General features: G+C 36.0%; 1 protein-coding gene across 2 annotated transcripts in view; it reads left to right on the forward strand.

The window, feature by feature from the left end:
* Positions 1-2903: 2903 nt before the first annotated feature.
* The window catches only part of LOC100893661 (GRB2-associated-binding protein 1), a 39605-nt gene continuing 17338 nt past the window's right edge, over positions 2904-25170 (forward strand). For both annotated transcript variants that reach the window (XM_011670968.2, XM_003729009.3), the window contains exons 1-2: positions 2904-3670; positions 21782-22070. In XM_011670968.2, the coding sequence (XP_011669270.1) occupies positions 3602-3670; positions 21782-22070 (358 nt within the window). In that variant the 5' untranslated portion in view covers positions 2904-3601. The remainder of the gene's footprint in view (positions 3671-21781; positions 22071-25170) is intronic.

A 25170-nucleotide genomic window follows, 5' to 3' on the forward strand; every position in this document is an offset into this window, starting at 1 on the left:
TCCTTTATATTATGAGCACTTTCCACTTCACATAAATGCCTCTTATCACACCTCTGTGATATTTGCCCCTTTTCCTTTGACAAGTGTCCGTTTTCCTTTTTATTTAGTGCCCCTTTCCATTTGTATACGTGCCCCTATTCATCTCAGGTGAGTGCCCCTTTTCAAGTACAAGAAGCGCCCCTTACCACCTGTGATAAGTGACCCTTTTTAAATCTGGTACGTGCCCCTTCATTTATTCGGACACTTGTCCCATATCTTTCCTTAAAGGTGCCACTTTTCCTTTTGATAATAGCCCCTTTTCCTTTTTAATAAAAGCAACTTCCCCAGTCTCATAAATGCCCTTTTTTTAAAAAACCTCTGATAATTAAGTGCCCCTATTATCTGATAGACGCCCCTTTTACCTTCTCATAAGTGACTTTTTTCATCGCTTGTGGGTGCCCCTTTTCAGGTGCGATAAATATGATATACTTTCACTTTGAAGTTCCATTTGGAGGTGCCCCCCCCCCCCCCCCCCCTTTGAAAGACGCTCCGCCATCCCTGGTTATATGTGGAAAAGCGTTGGGTGACAGGCTTCTCTTTTGAAAAAGGTTCGCTATGCATCCTTGTAAACAGCTAATTTTCAATGTACACAGCCATAAAGCTTGACCTCGGCTTCACAAAGCATGCATGAGGATGCTGCTTAAGAAAGCATTTACAGACATAAGCTGACCACTGGTGCCGTTCCTTCAATTAAAGATTTAGAATACAATCAAATTCTTTTAAAGTTTCTCAAATACCATCAGTGTTCTCTGTCAAAAATCAAAATTGATGAAAATGAAATATTATGAAAAGATGGGCGTATTTCCACGTCTCGACCTATGCAGTTAAAAAATTCATTATTTCTACCCCTTCTAAATTTGATGTTTTTGTGTTCATCATAACTTAAGAATGAAAGGTGGATTTGATGAATTAGGGCTTGTGTTGAATACTTTTAGATGTATACATATAAGCTTTAATATGTCACTTTCTCAAGAAACATAACTCGGGACAGATTAACTTTCGCCTACTTAACAAATTACAAAACTTGGCAAAGGTATGAATGATTTAGTTGTCAACTGGATATGGCTTGTCAGTACGCAACACTCTATCATTAATATCTTTTGTAATTACTCTCACCCTTTATTTTGATTTAATTGATTATTAAAACCTCCTTCAAAGATAAACTGACAAACCTGTCCTTTCCATTTTGCTTTGTTCTGAATGTTCCAAAAATATCAATTTTCATGGTTGTAAATAACGACACATATTTTTTTACAGAGGGGATGTGAGATAAACATAGCTGGGGCAGTATAATGAAACATTTTATAAAGAAATTCAGTGTCCAATGCATGAAACAAGAGGGCGATATTCAACATTCTGAAAAAGACGGTTGATTACATTCTGTTAATAACAAAAAAGACATATTTTGATTGAATCCAAATTACAATATGCAACATGACATGTAGAAAAAAAGGTATATACCATCAGAAAGGGCTGTGGTGCGTCATTCGAGGGGAGGGTTGCACTAACATAGCACCGACTGAGGCTCTATATTATGTGCATGCAAAGCTTGTTATGCAATGGAACTGAATGAACTCTTCTGGCATCTATAGGCGTATCCATTCAGGGGCCCTCTACAAATTAAGGTTGTCTGTTGAGGCCGTGGAAAGTGAAGGGAGGAAGGGGCCAATGGGCTATCACGCTTATGGACATGATAATAATGATACATATATTTATAGTGATAATAACAATAACAATAACAACAATAACAACACTAATGATATAACAATATAAAAAAAGAAATCTGATTTTGAAGCTTGACTGGAGGCAACGCCTCATGAGGGGGCTTTCACTAATTTTGAATTTGATTTATAAAAAAAATTAAATTAAAGGATGTGTTCATGCATTGTCTATTATGGATGTTGGCTAGGACACAATTCACAAGCAAACGTAATTATTGCTATCACAAATATTTTTGGCCTTGTCAAAAGAAGCTGCATATAACAGGCATTATTAAAGCAAGAAAATTAGGCCATAAACAAAAGCCTTGGTAACCTATTTGTACTGTACAATTAATGTGTTCCTCCTCCTCCCCCTGTAGGCCTACTCCTCCTCTTTTTCTTCTCCTTTTTTTTTCTTCTCCTTCTTCTTTTTCTTCTTCTCCCTCTTTTTCTTTAGTTTCTCTTCGTCGATGTTCTTCTATAGCTTCTTAATCTTCTTCTTCTTTTTCTTCTTCTTCGTGTACTTATTATCATTTCTATCATTAGCAGTTCAATGTTGTTATTATTAATAGGTCTATCATCAATATTATATTTAATAACTTTTTTCTTCTTCTTATCTGTCTGTAAATATAATACGTTTTTAATTTACTAATTTTGTACATACATGACGGGACCCCACTGGAAATAAGCTCTCGAGCTTTCTTGTTCAAGCTTTCCTGTTCAAGCTGACTTAATTTTGATCTGTAGATCTTTTATATTGTTGTATGTTGGAGGCTTGGCGAATAAAATCAATCTCCACATGCTCCACACAATGCAATACACAAACAAGCATTTTTGGTTTGTTTACTTCCGGCTTGAGACTTCGACAATTTACTAACATGATTTGGTGGTTTCAGGCTTCAGGGAAGCCACATCATGCATCACCTCTCTATTTTTGTTTTTATTCCAATATTAAATTCCCAGTGACAATAAACTAGGCCATTTCATGTAATCAAATCATCAAATGATATTGTTTAAATTGAATTTACAGAAAGATTTATTACTTTACGATGTCCCATTGTCCCGAAACTTGTAAATATTATGTGGGATGTCAATTCCTCCAATCATATTAAACCGACGATGGCATGATAAAACATGATAATCAGTAGCTAGCTTAGCATGATGATATGCATGATGACATTTCATCGCGAAGTAAATTTGCATGGCCGCCGCACATCTCCGCACGGTACGGAGACATGCTCAGGAACGTTGGAGAAAAACTGTCATCTTTTCTAAGAATATGTGGTGCCAATTAGTATTACTTCGGATGAATATTACTGTTTGTACCTAACCTACTATTAGTGTAATAAAAACTTCTTATTTTAATCAGTGCATGTTGTTGTTTAGCCCAAAACAAGATCTCGTGTAAGCCGTTTCATTCGGAAAAAGGCGTTCCTCTCACGCCCGGATGGTAGGTCATCATAACATACGAGCAGCACCCCCAGCGTTCAGGCGTAGTGGATAAGGACGACACGGTGTTTTGCTTCTAGCTGTTGTGTGTACATGTAGCTAGTGACATGACTCTCAAACAATGCTGGTGGACTTGTGGTGGACTTGTATTGTTATCTTATAAGTCATTAGAATTGAATACCTACCATGCTCACCAGTGCAACTAATACTTGACTTAGCAGTAGCACAACAAGTAGCAGTCAACATTTTACATGACTGTCACTGTTCTTTGATCATCAGAAATTGACCGAGTCAGAGCCAGAGAGTACCATGTGAAGAGTGGCAACTTATTTGTTTTTACTACAGTACTAATTGTAATAAGTACTTTATCGTCCATCTTACAAGGACAATTAACTCTTTAAAAGCAGTAAATCATGGCAACACAAGTACTATACGAAGGATATCTCACCAAATCGCCTCCTGAACACAAGATTAACCGTGCGGTAAGTATCAAGTTAAATGAAATTATTAGAAGGTTTTATAGTCTTTCAAGTACTCTTGTAATTGTTATTTCTCTTGTTGTATAAAGATTAATATTTTCATGATAATTCATGTACTAGTGTTTCTGTCAATTGGTTATTGTAGACTGTAGTGTTACTGTTAGACTCTTGAACTTGTAGTATTCTGATTTTTTTAATTAATTTGAAAAAAATTGCTGTGTGTTAGTGAACCTAAGCCAACGTTTACATCTTGTGTTTCCTACCTAGTCTATTATATGATATTAAATCTTTTATTTGAGTAGAAACAGCAAAAAGTGAAATATATAGCAAATTTAACAGAGTTGCAATCACATAATAATTTATTTCTGATTGACCTACAAGTCCTACATACATACATGTAGGTCTACATGTAATATGTACATGTACATATTATATACCGTGGAATTTGATATCTTTGTGTGTAATTCAGGGCTATAAACTAACAGACGCCCGGTCCGGGCCTCGGTCCGGACCCCCAAGGAGTTGGTGTGGGGCTCTGATGTAAATGTATTATTTTGTTGTTATAAAATGGCCAGTGAGAATTTGAAAAGGGGAAGGAGTAGTAGGCCTACTATTATGTAACATTTACATTGTACATGGACTTAATTCTACTTCATTGGCACATGAACATGTATTACAAGCTAATCAACCAGTAGGGTGTCTTCAAAGTATCTAATGTTTTTGTTTCTTGTCTTTGAGTCATTTTGATATTTTGATTGAAAAATTAGGAAAATATGTATAATGTATATACAGTTGTTCTGAACTTTTGAATTTTCATCCTACGTGTAGACTACAGCACAGTGACAAAATTAGCGCAAATATTTGGCCCTCAATCTTGTTGCCATATTCTACGTACCGGTATTGTGCATCGTGGGTTCTTGTAAATTAAAGTGATAGTATTAATCACATTTTGCACAGTCAGATCCTGAATGAATGTGCTGTACATGCCATAGTCATCAACTTCTTCATCATTTCCTATTTGTCTCTCTTTTTCCCAGACCAATATTGTGGGTTGAGGAAGTACAATGTGGGTAGCATACAGGGCAGCGTTTCATGAAACCGTCATTTCAGTACAAGTTCACCGACATCCCGTTGAAACGTGTGTTAAACGTAATACATGCATTTCAACGGGATGTCGGTGAACTTGTGCTTATGACGGTTTGGTGACACGCTACCCAGGGTAATGTAAGGTTATTCATCTGTCCCAGTCTGTGCCACATCAAGAACATGTATTATTAGTCATGATCATGATACATTTATTTAGACAGATTGTGGTCTAATGGGTAGGTTGATGTCATCAAACTGGGATCAGCTGGTCGAAATTGCATTACCAATGTCCTTAGATGCAGGTCGATCCCACAAACAAATTTATTCAAATGTGTGGAATTGCAACTTGGAAGATATGATGCACTAGTTGCGCATGACGAGCATGAATCACGTTGTCCGTTTGGAACCGGAAGGACATTAACTCATATCGTTTTACGCAGAGTTAAAGTCTTTAATGCTCCAAACAGTGGATATCCTACAATGCCACTTGGGTCAGACACCTACATGTAAAGGTCATAAAACTATTGCATTTTTACTGGTAGGTCTAATCACTAATATTTAGGCTCATAAACCCATTAGCAACTAGAGATTTTGTAAAAATAGCCTATTACTCACTGGAATAATCATTTTGACATTGTTTTAAACAATATGAAACATGCGCTATTTTTCTATGCAGAATCCTACTGTAGATATTGTTAAAGGATTACGCACGTATAACATTATCACGGTAGAGTGGTAGACCCTAGAATGGATGCTATAGCGCGTTGAAAATGGACGAAAACAAACAGGCGGTTTTGGGCGGTTCATGACCCTAAATACAGTACATGTAGATTTTTATTTACCTTTATTCCTAACACACATGCATTGTACTGTAGTTCACATTTCAAAATTAGAATCAATCTTCAATCCAGTGCAATTCTCTGAAGGGTATTACATGTACACAATTACGCACATGAACAAAAATGTGAGAAGTGCGGAGTCTAAACATTTCAGCAACACAACAAACATGCCACATTATTTGCCCGATCGTGTCCTGATAACCTGTGAAATGTGAATCTGCATTCTAGTATACATGAACATGTACATATAGATTAGACCTTGGCCTTCGGGAGTATTGCATGCACTGTACATGACACGTACTACATTTACATGTACGGTACTTTGTTTGTACAAAACTATAAATTTAAAGCTTTGAACATCGGAAGTTGTTGACCCCAAAACTATCCACTTGATGACATCATCTTACATGTATGTGGAGTTTGCATATATTCACAATGACTTTGCATTAAGTAATCACAGCTCATCGCCACATTAATGTAGGCGAGCCGGTCGTTCCCCATGTCATGTCATCACGGTAACTGGCAAATTTGACCCCTGTTGTCCCCTAATTTGGAGGGATCATGCGGAACATTAGGTTTTAATTTGCTTTTGTGTAATACTGAGAGGTATAATATTTGTCATTCCTTTATATTTGTATTCTACATTCATTCAGCTTTCCATTGATATAAAGTTGTATTTCCATTGGATAGGGTCTTTATTAAAGTGGCCAGCTTCTTTTTGAAAGGCCACCACTCCATATCAGTATCTTCTAATGTTTGTATGCCCCTTGAACTTAAAAATGGGGTCTACATGTGTTGCAGAACATGGCACATGTACTGTAGAAAGGCCACCTGTGTACAGTTGCCACTTTTTCTGTTTCCCTTGGATGGCCTATTTTTTCTTTCAACAAATCTTTTGAAGATGATTTTGTTGATAAATGTTACCTTTCTAAACACACACAAAGAACCTGTATACTGCTTGATAAACTATTGAAGATAAAGTTGAGTTCTGGGCATGAGATTGCATTGTGGTAGCATTGGTGTGTACTGCAAGCCTTGCAAGGTTCTGGAATCATCAAAATGATAAGAAATTTGGCCCAGTCTTGGTAAAGTTACGAGTACTATACACAGAAAGATGTAAATGGGGCTACATCTGTCCCGATTTTTATGTTGTTACATGCCATATCTAGAATATGAAAGAATTTGAAGAGCCATGCTTTTCAGGAAACATTTTTCTCTGATGTTTTATAATATCAATGATTAAGCTCACAAATTATTTTTCACCTCTTCCCAGAACTCAATGTAATTACCGGTATTTCATCCATAGCAGGACTCCACTTTTCTTTTCAATTTAACAAAATAAAAAAAAAGTAAGAAAAGAAAACCCCAACTTGCTTCCATAATATCCCATTACCTGGTTGCAAGCAGGATGTTTTTTTTACATTGTCAGCTTATAAATACATTTAAGTGCATTCTAGATCCTGATCCTGAGAAGAAAAAAGAGATACCAGCTAACAGTTCTGGGATTACATAAAGTGTATATACATGTACATGTACTGTACCTCACGAGTTGGGGAAGTACAGTACACAACAAGGAAGGTATTCATGTCAATCGAATGTTGCTAGGGCATTGTGTTAGGGCCCTATTTGTAGCCCGTCTACAAAGCGTTTAATATCAACAACGTTTCGGTGTGACAAGTTTTGAGGTTCGACATTGACTCTGGACTGTAGTTCCTGTGATGAGTGAGGGGCTGTGAGAGATTGTTTTTGGTGTCTACCGTACTTGAAAGTGCCCCTCCTACCATAAATACAGTCCTGCATTGGTGAAAGAACAGAGCGCAGAGGCACCTGGTTGGGTTGTACAGAAGTAGGTGAAATCTCTTTGCTTTATGAATATGAGAAGGGGTAGTGTTTCATAGGTTGGTGCAATAGGTCTCCTGCAGAGGTTTAAACGTAAACAATCCCAGATTATGTGCAGAGTTTTTTAAAGGTGTTTTGCAAACATGCTCACAAATATGTGTAAGTGACTTTCATGCACAGCTGTGATGTGAAAAAATCTCAGATATTTCCCATCTTAGATATGTGTACTTCCATTTGTCAGTACATTTCTTTGATGGGATTTTGAAACATCATGTTATACACATATGGATCCAGAGCCCAGGAGGACATTAACTTTACATGCATGTGTATTAAACACAGAGTTAATACCTTTCTGGCTTCTAACATTTGATATTTTATTTGTATACATGGACATAATTCTTCTTCTGAAATAATATGATTATGGCATCAGAAAGGTGATTACAATTGTAATCTGAGTGAGTAGAAAACTTTTCTTTTTGTCCACTTGAGCTCTTTAAACAAAATTCTTGAAGTGATTTATGTTATTTGATTGTTTATTGGAGTGGCTTCAGTTGTTTTGGGCCATAAACCAGGCCCTTTCCGTGACTGTCAGGGCTGGATTTGATGTCTCTCATCCAGTTACACTGATCCCTACATGTGAGACAAAAGTACAGAATTTCCATTCTCTTTGACATACTGAAAATCTACTTTTGCCAGTTTTAGAAAGATGGCTTGAATTTCATTTTTTTCCCTTCATAATTGAATTTTACATGAAGTGAAATTTCATGCCACAGCTCAATCTTCCCTAAAAGATAAGTATCTTTAAATAGGACTACATGTAGATCGAGTCTTGTGCTTAGAATTCCAATTTGCTTTCAAGCGGGTGAAGTTCTTTGAGGTTCTTTTGTCACAGGATCATGTTCATGGTCACATATTTAATACAATGGCGATCGTGATTGTGCACATCGCCTTCATTTTTGAGACGAGAAATACTCAGGAGTATGTACTGTATGTACAATAGAATCTCCTAACTGTACATACTTCTAACTGTACATACTTAATTCTGCTGTAAATTGAAGAAAAAAATGATACAATATACCGGTAAACATATCGCCTTGTGTGAAAAAACTACCTGGTATTAAATGTACATGTACATTTAGGCCCTTATGTAACACCATAGGACCAGTCTTGCAAAGGAAGTACCATAGGGTCATTGTAGTCACCCATCATGCAATTTAGTGGGCAAAAAAGATACTTGTAGGATGCTGTATTAACAATTACATGTAGCACAGCTGGTCGGCCTGATAAAGTTTCATAAAGCATGATCTACTTGAAGTGAATGAGAAGGACTTTACAAAAGCTGTCTATTATTACTGTTACGTACATCAGAGGTGGAGTGCTATTAATACTGATGTCACACTACCAGTAAAAGTAAGAAAAGAAAAGAGGATGCAAAAGATAATAGAATTACAGGTTGTGTTATTCTCTTTCAATTTGTTATTCTTTGTGGTATAAATTCAAAAGGAATATGTGCCTGTAGCGATTTCCCTGCTTGATACATACATGTACATCATACAAGTGTTTATCATCCAATCAGATTATAGATAGCTACATGCAACCCTAAAAATATAATACCCCCCCCCCCCCTTTTTTTGGGTTCTCCAGGGTTGGGGGTGCTTTTCATATTTACAACTACAACAACAACAACAACATGGAAGATTTTGATGCTCAGTCAGTTAGAACATTCTAGTTTCTAGGAATGAAATCTCCCTTGCGAACAAAGCAGAGCCTGTTTTTTTTTTTTATAGCGTTGACCATGTAAAAATAAATGTACAGGTACTAGAATGAAGGAAGTGTTTTCATTATGTTTGAAAAATGGGCAATACCTAGTCTAGTCCTATTTGTCCATTTGTTTACATTTTTGAACCACATTTTTGTGTGTGTAATGTTTGTTTTTGGAATGCATTCTATTTAAATGCATTCTTGCATAACTGTAGCACCCTAACATCAGTATTCACAATGTATATCAACCGCAAACCCACAAGATGCATTTACATGTAGATCAATTTGAGATATGTAAGTCTTTAAAGGAAATCTCACACCATGAAATAACTTCATTATTCAGAGAGAATTATTGTATCATTATTCATCATTTTTTGCCTGGTACGTCACATTATCATGAAAATGGCTGCGCCCATGTTATGTTAAAACTTAAAAGGCATAATACATCATGCCAAGAATATCTTCATTTACATCTCTTTTACCTTTTAGTATTAGGAATATTGAACATCAAACTTCAAAGGGCAGGAATACAGACATTACAGTGTACATCTCATTTTTCAGAATACCTACACTTATTCTTTGGGGGTGACGTTTCCTTTAATTTAAAGAAATTGGTATTCTGCACTAGGCCTGTCTGATTGATCTACTACCACATATAGAGGAGAATTACAAGCACAAGACACAAAAGTTACTAGTTCCTGGATGCTTACTGGGAAACAGGATAATTGAAATTTTGTGGAAATAAAAGACTCTCGATCGCTGCATTAAAAGTGTCACATCCCTGGATATACGGGGGCCCTGGCTTGATCAAGACTCTGAAGTACCCTTTAATTATTCCACAGTCCAATTTATTAACTAATGCACTACAGAGCAGCCGGATTATGTCGTAGAAACTTTGGGCTCACTTGAAACTTGATGAGAGTCGTGATTTTAATATTCTACTCAGGACAATGCTGATGAAAACAAACAGGGTTTGATCATGGTTTGATGGTAGTTTGCTCCAGAAAATTAAATGTACATGTAGTCTTGTTATAAGGAATTTCTGTCTTTCCTGTCACCTGTAATAATCTGTTTGTGAAAAAAACAAAAGATTGTCATTAGATTCAGTCACATTGTGTTTATTAAACAGTTGTAAACTTGTAATTGGTACTTTAAAATCATGAATAATATGTCGGAAGTCCAGGTTGACATTTAAAGGATGAGTAGCCCTTGAAAAAAAAAATTGTTTTGTCCTGGAGTGCATCAAAATGATAGACAAGGTAAGCTACCATTGGATAGAGGTGCAATGCAATTGTATTGATTCAAACATATCTACAAGAATTAAGGCACAGCATATTGCAAAACCAATTTTTAAAAAACTTTTTGTATTTAGAATTATCGGACCAATGTAGAAAATCAAAGCCCTCCCCCCAAAAAATTAATAAAATAAAAGATAATATGACAATAAATTATTTCTAAAAAATTATTTTAAAAAAAAGAGAAGGTGAGGAGGGGGGGGGGGGGTGGGTGGGGATTTGTATAACCATAGGTTCTATTTTCGATGAAAATCATCCAACGATGATGACAAACTTCATAAAAACCAACATCAACAACAACACCAAGATGCTATTCATATAGACACTCTGATGTCTAGAGCTGCAACTTGATTCAAGACTAGTTACAAGTTACAACCACCTTTATGCCTTGATTCTTGATTAGAGATGTCTGATTTTTTTGGAGTGGAAATTAAATCATCATGAGCAGCACTGAGCTAGCTGTGAGAGGGTACATGTATGTAGGGTCTTTGTCAATGGATTGGGTGTATTCACACTACAATATCTGTAATCCTAATACCAGGCTACTTGATGGGAAGCATTCATATTGTGTGAACAGGGTTGAAACATGTATCAGAATATCATAAAGTGCAATGTCAAGTTTACTGACTTATTTTCTTTTATACACTGTTTGTAAAATCACTAAAAGGTTTTTGACTGATGAAATTACTTACATGTATATTAAAAAGAATTGATTGAAATGTTCATTTGAAATTTTGCAGATTTGTAATCAAGCTCATTTTCATCTTCATTTATTTTGTTTATGCACTTACATGTACATGCAGATTGAGAGTAATTCAAAAGAAGAGAAAGTGTCTTTGAAATCACAGTCACAGGACACAGATACTGCTCATCATTTTGCTCTCGTTCAATTCAATTTAATTTAATTCAAATTATTTGGCATCATTAAAAAGTCAAGTACAAATTATTGAATAGAGAATACACAATAAGCCAGGACCTCTAAGAAGCAACTTGTGCTTGTAAATGAGGCCCCTATCAAGGTAAACACAATATAAAATTAAATTACACAAAAATAAAACTTACAGGGCATATATCTATATTTTTGTTAAGACCGGCCATTCTATAGTTATCAAGCATTTTCAATAGATTTACAATATTTGCACAGTCCTATACACTCGTGTTTAATAGTGTGGATCCCAAGGGGTCTGACATGAGTGAAATGCTCACAACTTTTAAACAAATCTATTCTTATACACTTTGTGTGATCTTGTGTACATGTAACGTTGTAATTTTGGTTCATGTGAATGAAATATTCACCCCGTTTCTCTGCTTTTGGGATAAAGCTTGTATCGTCTGTTGCCTAGGCATCACCGCTGTTTTGTTTGTTGGTATACATGGCCTCAGAATAGATTTTGTGTTTTTGTGACAAAATTGTGATTTCCTGTTGTTTTTTAACAGAAAGGTCACCATACATGTAGCTGTCAAATTTGGCCCAAAGTTAAACTTTTGGAATGAATCGATGGTGTTTTGTCTGAATCTTTTGCTCGCCACATTTTAGGCCTTAAAACTTGGACACACGCGTGACTGAGATTAACGGCGATGTGTGATGGATCCGATGTCAATTTGTAGGCCTGTGATTAAGAACCAAATAGATACAAGCATTAAGTCCATCAGGGGGTTGTTCTAATTCAACCACAGGTACAGGATGTAGTCATAATTGTGAATATGAGAAGAGCAAAGTCTGAATGCAACCATCATGGTCCCATCCAGATTTCATCCGAACAAGCACAAGGACTAAGAGACAAGTGTGAGAGCATCAAAGATTAGGGTCTTCTGATTTTGGTTTAACTACAGTGTAGGTCTGGGTCCTGGAATGAAGAGTCAAGTATGAATGCAGCTCAGGTTTCTAGCTTTTCAACACTACAGAACATACACATGGTGCAGATTAGAGGCAAGTGTGAAAACATCAAATGTTAGGAACTTACATGTACATGTAGGATAGTCTGATTTCATTTTTTTAGATTTGACTGGGAAGGAGAGTCAAGTTTGTGTATGAATGCGTCCAAGCTCGGGTTCGTATCATTTCAACAGAAAATGTAATACATGAATGGTATGAATGCATTTCATCTGTGACTGAGATTAAGAACCAAAGTATGAATGTGTCTGTCACGATTCTATCCTGATATCAGCTAGACATATAAGGGCCAAGTATAAGTGTTTCCATCAGGGTACGTCTACCCATATTTTCAACTGGGATTATATGCCAAGTATGAACATGTCCCGCAGGGTCACATCCAATTAAACCTCGTGAGAATGGGATTAAGTGCCAAGTTTGAATGTGCCCACCTAGGGTCCCATCCTAATATCAGCTAGACAGGTAAGGGCCAAGTATAAGTGTGTCCATCAGGGAGGGTCTAAACATATTTTCAACCAGGATTACATGCTAAGTATGAACATGCCTCGCAGGGTCACATCCAATTAAACCTAAGAATGGGATTAAGTGCCACGTGTGAACGCAACCACCGAGGGTTCCATCCATCCTAATGCAATCCCTGACTCGGGGGAGTTTGAGAGTCTAATGTATATCCAGTCCTCTGATGCGTTCGTTCATTATAGATGGGCGAGTCGTTAATGCAACTACCTTTTGAGAGGATGACTTGATTGTCGTCTTTGGGAAAAGTGGATGTGAAAGGCGGATGTTGTGCGACTTGTATCAACCTCCCGATCTCAGTTCTCCAGCAGGTTGGCCTTTGACGTGAATCAGCAGAAAGTACTGTGTATCAAAGCCAACGCAGTATTTTCCTGCCAACATAGGGGAATGACTAGGACCTATTAGTACTGTGAATCCCCAGTTGTATGATCAGTTTCGTAAATTGTCTAGTTAGTTTTCAAACTGCAGGAGAGGTCTATTTTTGGACCTACCTGGACTCTGGAGGAAAGCGCCTATTTTTAATGCCGGTCGTAGAATTAATAAATGATGTGCTAATCTCGAAACACGGATGTGCGTTTGAAGGACTTCTTGACATGACTCTTGAAGCACTTGTACAGGACTTGTGCAGGAGTTGAAAGTTTTCCTCTAGTGTTTGGGCACGAGAAGCATCGCTCTCGATTTGGTGAACATTTGTTTTCATTAAGTCATAGATTTGTCTCATGGTGATGATGTGGCGTTCCTACCTTTACTCTCAACTGGCAGAATATATAGAAATAGCATCAATTTTGTGTGTGTAACGCCAAACAGTGATGCACATTTCATCTGGATTTGTAGTCACTTTTTTGGCAATACTTAAGTCTACTGTCAGGACATATTCTTTGCCTCATCAGTTTGCGATTTAAAAACCTGATATTTTTTCCTCCTGAGGTTTACTGGTAAGTATACATGTACATGTATTATTGTTAAATACAATGTCATGCATGCCCTGATCTCATGATTTCAGAATTTATTCATATTTTTCTTCCATAAGGTCAATAAAACTTATAGAGGGGGAAAAAACAAGTACTTTCTTTCATTGACATTTTGAGTAACTTATAAAGAAATTAGGAGGTCCATTAAAGTTGTAACCTTTTTGAATGAGGCTAAAATTATTTTAAAACTGCAATTTAGTACATTGATACTGGGAATGTAATGTATTACTCTACTTTACTTTACTTTAGTCCATCAATGCTTGTATGGCAATGCCTATTGAATTGTGTGTGCATCTCTCCTTCGGGGTCAAAGATTTGGCAAAGTGTATTTTCAGATTACTTTTTGGATATAATACAAATGTGTGAATAGGATGAGGAATCAATCAGACAAAGAAGACCTACATGTAGCATGAATCATCCTGTATATGTTTCTAAAATACTCTGATCACCATTTACCGTAAATTTGATATTTTTTATTTTTTATTTTTTTTTTGAAATTATAAAAGCATTTGATAAATTTTAATGAAAACAATACAATACAATATGATAATAAAATAGAAATGTATTTAAATGATACAATACAACAGAAGACATGTATTTTAAAAAAGTACAATGAAAGAAGTCAATTTTGTTGATGTTGTGGGTTTGAACAAGGGGGTTGAAGTATGAAGTTCAAGAAGTATTTGAGTAAGTTTTATTACAGAATTTTTAGTAATAAATGAGGAAGTTAAGATGGATATGATGAGCATGACAAAATACACCAAGCTCCATGTCATTTTGTTGCACCTGGGACCCGTTTCACAAAGCCTTTTTTCTATGACAAATTACAAAAGTCAGTGACATATGTGCTGATAACCAATCAGAAGCAAGGATTTCACTAGCTTTTAACAAAAACTGTCATTTGTCACTGATGACAAGTTTTGTGAAACACCCCCCTGTACGTACATGTATAGTTCAGAAAACAAATTTAGAAATCAACATGTAATGATATAATACAACTCACTCCTTTCTTCCAAAAGGATCATTATGTGAAAAAAGCCTAATAAGATACAGTTTGTACATTCTTTTGAGATGTACATGACAGAAGGGGTAGATTCATCATTGCCCATAGGCATAATGCGGTATTAAACAAAAGGTCATTGCATGCATATAAGATTGTATCCAATCAAATTCTAATGCAGGTTCTCCGTCCATAATAATCAATCAATTGTTAACACAAGCGAGCGAGAGAGCGGGTTGGGAAAGTAAACTCAAGAAATTACCTGCCCAGGTTTAATGATTCAGCTTTAGGTCATCTTATTGGGGTTAAGGGTGGGTGGGTGGGGGGGGGGGGCGGGCGGTAGATGCCATTTGTCATCATCCTATAAGTGGATTGTGTGTGATGACTGATGACTGTGCGTGATTCAGGTTAATAACGTGGTTAGTATCCAGGTATTCATAACACTGACATCATTAAATATTATATACCAGGGTACTGGACTGTGCAAATCATTTTGTTTTTTAGTGGGTACGTGATTCCGAGGAGTGTGGTTTCATGATAGTCTTCCCTCTGCAGACACAGACTCCTTTCTAATTTGGCACTTTACCATAATGCGTAAAGCCTTGAGCAGAGCCCAGTCTCTGGCCAAAAAAGCGCAAAGTCTGTGCAGTATGCTTTCAGCCCATTGTCAATGTCATCCTTCAGACACTGTTACACGCAGTGACTGACATGTGTTTAGATATAAACTAGTTTCAGGATTACTAGTAGTTTCACATGGCATATAAATGGTGTTGAGTTACATGTATTATCAACTATAATAATTGCTACTCAGGTGCTACTCTTGTTATTACATAAACATATCATATCTCTTGCTCTTGCAGTCTTCCAGATCAATAGATGGATCCAGCATGTTTTGTCCATTAACTTTCAAGCAGACTTTTTTTTTTACACAGGAATATTCACTATTCTTCTCTGTTCAAATTCATTAAAATGTTTTGCCTGTAGTTACATAATATATACATACATGTACATGTACACCTGTATTATTTATAAAACAAAATATGTATTTCAGCGAGCTGTTAATTCCCACATCACTTGCTACCAGATATTAGCATGCATGATCTTGTGGCATCCTTCACAACGCTTGTCTAGAAATTGAAACAAAGAGTGAGAGAAGGAGAGAAAGAGATAGAGAGATAGAAATAAAGAGAGAGACGACGAGATGGAGAGATGGAAAGGGGATTAATAAACTGATATACATGAAAATGAAATAGCTTTGGTACATGTATGTACATGTATGTAGTTTAGTGATTTCCGAGTAAGGAGGTTCCTAACTCTCTTTTTCCCCCTTTTTTCCTTGTTCGCATGAGAGCATGTTGAAGCCAGTGACAACTTCCTGCCTAGCTACTCAATAACACACTGCTATATCCTGTTTTTCTCTGTTCCAAAGTCAACAGATTTTTATATATGCTTCTGCATGTCTGCTATAGTGGATTTAAACATGTTTCCAGCTGTTTTTACTTACAAAACTAATGTACATTAGTTAGTGCTCGCTGGGTAATTTGAATCTTCATGTATTTGAACAGTTCATGTGGTGTACCCAGGCCGTGATTTTTTCTTTCTGAAAAGAACAATGTTGGTTGTCTACAAATTTGTGTTCCATGCACGATCATGATCCCATTGTCTGAAGAAAAATAAACAATTTCCTTGGATTCAGGAGAGTTACAGTTTTGTACTGAGCAGTGGAAAAAATAGAAGAGGATGATTTTTATTGCCCCCAAAGTCTAACTATGGAAAAAGAGCAATCATCAAAAGTAGAGTACAAATCTGCAGACAGCCATACATATTACATTTAATTTGATAAAAAAAGTATATCCCTTGCAAATATGATGTGAATTTAGGCCTATCCTGGTTGTTAGATGTATACATATACTTTGGTAGGCTTGCTTTATAATATTAGTTGTCATGACTTGTGCAGTGTGTACACATGACATACTGTAATTCATCTGTTGAATGCCAGAAGGGTATTATTATCACAATAAAGTAGAAATATATATATATATATATGAGTTAATGCCCTTCTGGCTCCAAACAGACGATATATATATATATATATATACATATCTATATATATATATATATATATATCGATGCAATCCCGAAGAATGTTTAGTCTTCCATACAATCCCCCCACACTCGACTCTTATTAATGACATCATGGTACTTGTTGTTCAGGAAATCATTTGCATTCAAAGTGTTTTCTTTTGCATCTATTATTGGATGACCAGAGTAAAAGTAAATCATCAATGGGACTTCCTTTCATCAATCTCTCAGTTGGCCATAATGATCTTCCTTCTCCAGTTTCCCCCAACATGTAGGGAATGAAGTACCTGTATTTATGGCATACAATCTTACATAAACATTTGCATGAAAATAATACTGCTGTGGTCTTTAATAATAGCGACTCAGGGAAGATTTATGAAATATAATACCTTATCTTTAATAGCTCTCTTTAGTTTCATTGAAACACAGTATTTCACACTGTATTTTGGATTTTATACAAAATATGTACACACTGTATGTGCTGTATGCGCTGACACAACACAACACAACTACAGTATGTTTTGTATAAAAGTATTGACATGAACGTGTAGGTATGTATTTTTCTACTATTAAAGGGATACATGTACAAATAATCTCATCAGGGATATTCCTTGAATTGGATTTGAATCCAGTTTTACAACACAGAAAGGCCCAGTATGATAATTTCCTATAAATCAAGTCAGAGGTACTTTTTTTGCTCTGCTTAGTAATCCTATTTAGTCTGCATGATAGAAATATGTTTTGATACAGTCATGTATTGTTGCATTACATTCAAAGAATCCATTTATAGAGTTTGGCTTATTGCTACTTGAGGTAGAATTTCCTTTTCCTTCAAGTGAATTCATTTTGAATGCTTGACACTAAGATGATTGTCTGTTGTGGTTTATAACTTTATATGTCATATGTAGTGAGTTGTGATAAAAGGTATTTAAGTTTCATATGACTTTAGCATATTTAGCTCTCAGAGAACATCTACATTTGCCACACTCGACCCAGGTGTAGTAAGTGGGTACTTGGTAGGGTTTATTCCTTGAATGCTCTGGGCACTATACAGTTGCCGGAGCTAAAGCTTGGGTAATAATATCCAAAATCCTTTTTAAGGGCATAGGGACGTATATGTGTTATACACGAACGACATGACATTATTATTGTTATTATTAAACGCCTTGATGACATCATCTTATGTGGAGTATGCATTTTCACAGTGACTCTGCATAATTAAGCACATCTCATCGCCTCAGCTATAAAGGTGAGGTGATAGGGTCCACATGTTATGTCGTCACTGTAACTGTGGCAAATTTGACCCCCGTTGACCCGTAATTTGGAGGGGTGCGAAAAATGAGGTTTTTAATTTACTTTTGTGCAATATACTGAAAAGGCAAATACCTACAGTATTCCTTTATATTTTTGTATTCTAGGTTCATTCAGCTTTCTGGTGGTATAAAGTTATATTTTCATCGGATAGATAGGGTCTTTAATTGGATCTGCAGCATTTTTGTGTGGCCTGTAGGTCAAACCAGAGTTCAACAAGCTTTGCTTGACCTGAGAACCCTGAGAAATGGATGGTCATTCTCATTTACACATGAATCAGATACATTTGATATCCAACTCTCTGTTCCAAGCTACCGTAATGAGTACAATGACAGGAAGAGACTTCAGCAAGAGGTTCCTGCCTAGTGACCTCTACACTTTCTCTCGTCTTCCACCTCCCCTTGATCAAATAATTTAAGATGGGTCTTGGGGAATTTGTTTGGCAATTATATATCGTTTTCATACCCTAAACATCCTACCATTCTTCTAGTAAGTTCTTCCTCCTGTGTACTTCCCTAAATGTCGTCAAAAGTGGCATTGAGAGAATTACGTTTTGGATCAAAGGTCAGTTTGTGAAAGAAGAATGCAAACTGTTAACAAACGTGTTTGGTCATGCTTATGATTTCTTGATAATTACATGGAAAATAGGTGTGAGTGGAAACAGGTACTCTAGAATCTTTAAAACTTTTCAGTTCCTACTTAGGTAAACAGTTTACATTTGTGAATAACCATAGTGGCATCTAAAAATACATCGCAAAACAAAGTTTTTACTTTTGAAATTTGTGTTGGATGCTTTTAACTGATTAATTCCTCATAAAATGATCTGAAGCATACCGATTCCTTAGTCACAATTAAAAAAAAAAAGAGCATTTGATTTGTTTACATGAAGCAGTGGTTCTAAATATGGTGGTAATTTTTTATGGCGTTTTCCCAGTAATAAAATAATTGAAAGAGTCATAAATTTTCATTGAAAAATGAAAGTGGTTTCAACTGTCATAACATGCCTGAAAAGTAAATACCTTTTTTTCATTGTTCCTCTAGAATGCATTTAGAAAGGCCCTTTCTACCAGAAAGCTATAAGAAAAATATTTTAATCACTGCCATTTTTACTCCTTATCCCCTTACCTTAGAGTTTTGGTAATGATCTGCAGACAAACATCTAGCATTCTAACAATGTTAGCAGATATAATTAATTTGAGTCTCTAATAAATAGGATTTATCCTTATGTAATGATAAACTTTGGTGAACTGTGAGGACGTGCGTTTTCAAGTTGGTATTGTTAAGCTAAAGTTTCAAGATTAATGGCAGTTACTGTTAATTGGTACAACTGTAGTTTTTTTATTTTATCAGTATGTACAAATGTATATACCCCTTGTAATGTAATACAATCGTATACATGGTACTTATGTGCGCACTTTACATGCACTTTAAACAATTAACATCAATTGGGATTTGCCACAAAGCATGGTTATGAACAACATCTATGCTTTATTGGTCATTTGGGAAGACCATAGGAAGACAATGTAACAGATAAACACTTCCCACCGCTTGAAAAGTAGACAGATTTGTCACGCAATATTTAGAGTATCAGAAGCCCTTAATTTTTATGATTTACTTTCAAGTACCTTGAAATAAAAAAATAAAATTGTTATCATTGCAAGTTGTGTCATACTTAAACCGGATTGTTTTGACAGGATAGTATGTTTTGATGATAGCGCAGTTGGGTTGGTTGTTTTTCCCTGCAAAGGACCATTTTAGGGGTGTTTTTTCCTGTCATGTTGGATGAAATCCAGTCTGATAATCATACTGCTCTTTGGCTTTGAAATGGAAACAACCACTTTAGAAAGATTCACACACTTCAATCAAAGTAGGCTTGTATGCAGTGTGTACTTTGATATTTTAGTGTGCTAGCTGGTTGCCAGAAAGAAGATGTTGTTGTTCAGCTTTGGAATTTCAACTCAATTGTAAGTTACCTGTATACTATGTGTATTTCAAGTTGTGAAATTGACTTGCAATTTACTTTATTTGGTATTTAACCATATTTACATGACATAAGGCGGTGTCACACAGAAATATCCCTTAAAAAATCCCTTGAAAAATCCTTTCAAGGGAGAATTTTCTTGCTTCGTTAGAGGATTTTTTAATGGGATAATTGATGACAGACAGCAATTAAGAGGATAACTCAAATCCGGATCTTTGGCTTCTGTGTGACACCGCCTATTATGCTTGCATGGATCAGTGGCTTGGTACAGTAATAAGTGCAATGTAGTTATGACATCCCTGGTGTATTTTAACAACTTTGTGCACACTTTCCTCGGGGAGATAGGATCCCTACTCTCCTATGAGGATTTATTTTGCTGCGTAATGCCTGCTCATTTAAAGTGCTAGGTTAAATGTTGCAGGTACGTGTGCACGCCTATCTAGTTATTCTTGGATAACTGACAAACATCAAATCAGGGTGCATGACGTCGGCAAATTGGCAATTTACGGTCTGAAATAAACATTTTTTACGTGGGCCAACACTTTGTAGGCTTTACATGCAGGTACATGGACCAGTATAAATCATTGAAAGTGAGAGATTAGTTTGCTAAGGTCTGTACACATGTTTGATATATTACCGGTAGGTACCACCATGTGTACGTGGCACGTGCAGGCGTACAATGCTTTGTAAATTGTTATGGTTATCGAATACCAGGAAAGAGATTGTGTATCTGTGTTTCTCAGAATAAGAACATGCTGGCTTGAATTGTAACAACTTAACCAACTGAATAATTGATAAGCCCAAGATATCTGGATGAAAATTCATGAAACCAATTGGAAATAAAACGGGTAAACATTGGAACAGACTTTAACATGAGCTTCATTTTAATACACTGCAAGCAAAAATCTTTGATTTTTCTCAGATTCTGGTAGAATCTGGTGTTTCGTCGCTAGTTGCATATAGGTTCTTTGAGTAGCGTAAATGGCAGTCAAAAAAAATAATTGGGGGGACGTGTAAATGGGCCTATACTGGATGGTGAATGCGTCGTTTCTTTTACACAGTCTCCATACTCCCCCCCCCCTAACAAATTTGAATGGAGACTATTCCTTTTTTGCCAGGACAATAGAATGATTTGAAATGCTTCAAATATATGTAAAAGGGTTATTTAAGCGGAACAAAATGAAATTGTCATTTATTATGTAGAACGTGAAACTGAAGTTGTAACTTCCGTCTTCTTATCTTCCTGTACTGTCTTTACCTTATTTCATCTTTATCTTTCCTCTGTACAATGTTTTTTTAAATATAAAATAAGTTTGTATCTTGTAAGTTTATGCTAAGTATTTATTTGGGGATCATTCCATTCAAGCCAATTTTGGCTTTCATGATTCCCCACTTCCTTTTATTTTATGTTGATAATGAACAAACATGTATATACTTTTGATGTTTTTTATTAAAAAGAGAGTGAAATAAATAAATGAAATTAAATAAACGAAAATAATATTTTCATGAAACCATTTCTCTCTTCTTCGCCATTTACAGAGATGGTGCAAACGTTACTTCCAGCTGTGCAGCATCGAAGGTGAGATCCTGCTCCAGTACTTCAAGGACGACTCCTGCACCAAGCTCAAAGGAACCATCAACCTTCGAGAATGTGAGCAGGTAGACCAGGGCCTGTCGTTCGAGACCAAGAGCAAACTCAAGGATGCCCACATCTTCGACATCGTGACCCAGCGTCGCAAGTACTTCCTGGTGACGGCGACAGAAGACGAGATGTTGCGCTGGGTGCACAGTATCTGCACCGCCTGTGGCTTCCAGTCCGAGGACACCAGTAAGTATGGCCATCTACAGCAGTTGGCCACATTGGTCATACCACGACATATGCTTTGGCAATAATTGCTTCAGGCTTTCTTCCACCAAAGATATAAAATTAGGGTTAGGGTAGATCAAAAGCTTCATTCTTTGATATCAACGGTTGTTCAGCTGAGATTACAGCTGGTGCCTCATTGGGAATGTTGACAAACATCAGTTTTATTAAAGAATGACCCATACCAGATGGTTATTTCTGTCTAGGGTAAGGGTTGCATTTTGGTTTCAGGTTAGGATTAGCATCAGGGTTTTAGGAAGGTAACGTGTTGTGTAGAGGATTGAAGTTGGGAATTTGGTTAGTGTGGGACATTAGAGCAATTTTTGTTGGAGCATGTGTCTTCCAACCAAACTGGTTGATTGATCATACCAGAGATGTCCATCCAGGGCCCTCTTTCCAAAGTCAGTTGCATTTGATTACAAGCAAGAAATGAATCTTTGGTCCATTTTCGATGAAACTATTCAATGATACCAACATAAAACAACAAATATATCCTGAATAACGTTTTGAATGATTGACATATTTGTTTAAATCTTAGCAAAATGAATCAGGGTTCAAACCATGTCACAGTTTCCTACTTAATGCCATCGAGTTCAATATTTCATTGCCACTGTGTAGATTTTAGAGTAGAAGTGACTAGTTTTAGAAGCACATTGTGACCTGCATTCAACTTTTTATCATTACTGATAATAATGACCACAGGTAATTCAATGATATCAACATAAAACAATAAATATATCCTGTATAATGTTTTGACTGAATAACATATTTTTGTTTATCTAAGCAAGATGAATCAGGGTTCAAAGTTCAAACCATGTCATAAACTCCTACTTGAAGCCATCAAGTTCAATACCGGTAGATTTTAGAGTAGAAGGTGACTAGTTTTAGAAGCACACTGTGACCTGCATTCAACTCCTTATCATAGTACTGATATTAATGACCCCAGGTAGACCTTTGTTACTATACAAATAATTGATGTTCGTGAGTGCATCAGTGATATGCACCACATGCAAGTTAAAGATGAAGTTGAGTTCTAGTCATGCGATTGCATTGTGAAAGAAACGATGTGGAACCGACCAGAAAAGGTTGATCATCTAGCATATAAGAATTTGTGTGTATTGCAAGGTTCTGGAATCATCAAAATGATAAGAAATTTGGCCAAGTCTTGGTAAAGTTACAAACACTTGCACAGAAAGATGTATATGGGACTACACGAACACGTGGCGTAAAAAGCCGGCCCCCCCGATTTTTACGATGTTACATGCATATTTAGAATATGAAGGCATTTGAAGAGCCATGCTTTTCAGGGAACATGTCTTAACTGATGTTCTTCCACACTTGAATAATAAGAATGAGTAATGCTCACAAATTATTTTTCACCTCTTCCCAGAACTCAACCTTCTCTTTAAGTCATATGCCAGATAATGAACAAGACTTTTCAAATTCATTGTCTGTGTCATTGTAACTTTAATAACCAAGCTCAGTGCCTATCACTAATGTATGAGCTTCAAAACATGAATTATTTGTTTTATGAAACGGGTATGGAAAATTATTTAAACAAATTTGTGGCTTACACCCGCAGAGATGTAAACTGTTCCGTTGTTGCCGTATTTGTTCCGTTTTTTTTGCTATGAATACAGCAGTACGTTTTTTGTATGTTACGTTTTTTTTTTTTTTTTTTTAATTTTCTTTTTTTTTTATTAAAAAAAAAAAATATTTTGTTTTAATTTTTTTCTTTCAAGTTTTGATTTATGCCCCTCCACCTGCCACTATGGCTGGCAATGTCTCCCAGCTCAGTAATCGGAGTGTTGACTCACCACTCGGAAACTAGAACAACACTCAAATTTGTCTCTCATCTTGGTTTTAATTTTTCTAATAGATCTCAATATCACGGTGTACCACAAGGTTCTATCCTAAGTCCTCTACTGTTTTTAATTTACATAAATGATCTTACACATTCTTCTAAAAACGACACTGTTAATATTATTTGTGACAAGTTCATAAGCACAAATCGGCGCCATCAACTGCACCTCGCAGTTAAATGAAAGGGATGGGTTTTTTGAAAAAAAAAAAAAAAAATTCTTTCTTTTTCTTGGCCCAAAACATAGAGGTGCATCTTGAACACAGAGATTTACGGTATGTGGTACTGCTTTTTTTTTTTAAGCTGCTCGATTGGGCGATTTTTTTTGAAAATACTGTTTTTTGTCCAAAAATACTGTTTTTTTGCTCTTTAAACAAGAATACTTTTTTTGTTGATGAAGGTTGGCATCTTTGCACCCAGTAAATAAGATCGAAGATGGAAAAGTCGAGAAATAAGCTACATACTCGATTAAAATGTCCCCCTAGGAAAGCTGTGATACCAAGTCTGCAAACAGGCTGTAGAAATCCTACTGTCATCAAGCAATGAATTGATTTATAATGCTTTGATTTTTGTTTTTTAATCCACTAGGGAATATTTTACATGTACATGTAGGAAGGCTGCAACATATTATGATGACATTTAAAAAAAAATCATATATTTTGCCATTTTTGCTTCTTTCTTCCTCTATTTATTAAAACTCCTTCTGCTCTTATGACCAAAGCACGTTATTTCAATTACTGTGGTCTATTGGTGATAATGAAACTTACAAGGGGAAATCCCCATTATAAGTACCATGACTATATGGCTTTTTTTGAGGTGCAATAAATTTCTGTGATCGAAAGTGTGATTGTATTGTATCTTGCGGAAATTGAATTTCAGCTCAGAATTCGATGCTTGATAAATTTTGTAATACTGTAGTATTTAGAAAGTGCTCATTCTATATCTTTTAGATTAAGGTTTATCTGTTTAAAGTTGATGTGAGTACTAGTGGTCAAATATTGCTTTAAAAGGGAGGGTCTGGATCTGAAGAATTTCTTGGAAGGTTGATTGTATATTGTATAAGGATTGAGCTAAATGTACACCGGTATTCTGAAGTTTTTTAGTAATCAAATCCATAACAATGCTAGAAATACAATGCCAGAAATACAAATGCTAAAAAGATGGTTAAAGTTGGCACTTATCTATATTTAAATTATTTTGACG

This window comes from Strongylocentrotus purpuratus, unplaced genomic scaffold (assembly GCF_000002235.5).
Source record: "Strongylocentrotus purpuratus isolate Spur 01 unplaced genomic scaffold, Spur_5.0 spur5_scaffold_11, whole genome shotgun sequence".
In the NCBI taxonomy this organism is placed as follows: Eukaryota; Metazoa; Echinodermata; class Echinoidea; order Camarodonta; family Strongylocentrotidae; genus Strongylocentrotus; species Strongylocentrotus purpuratus.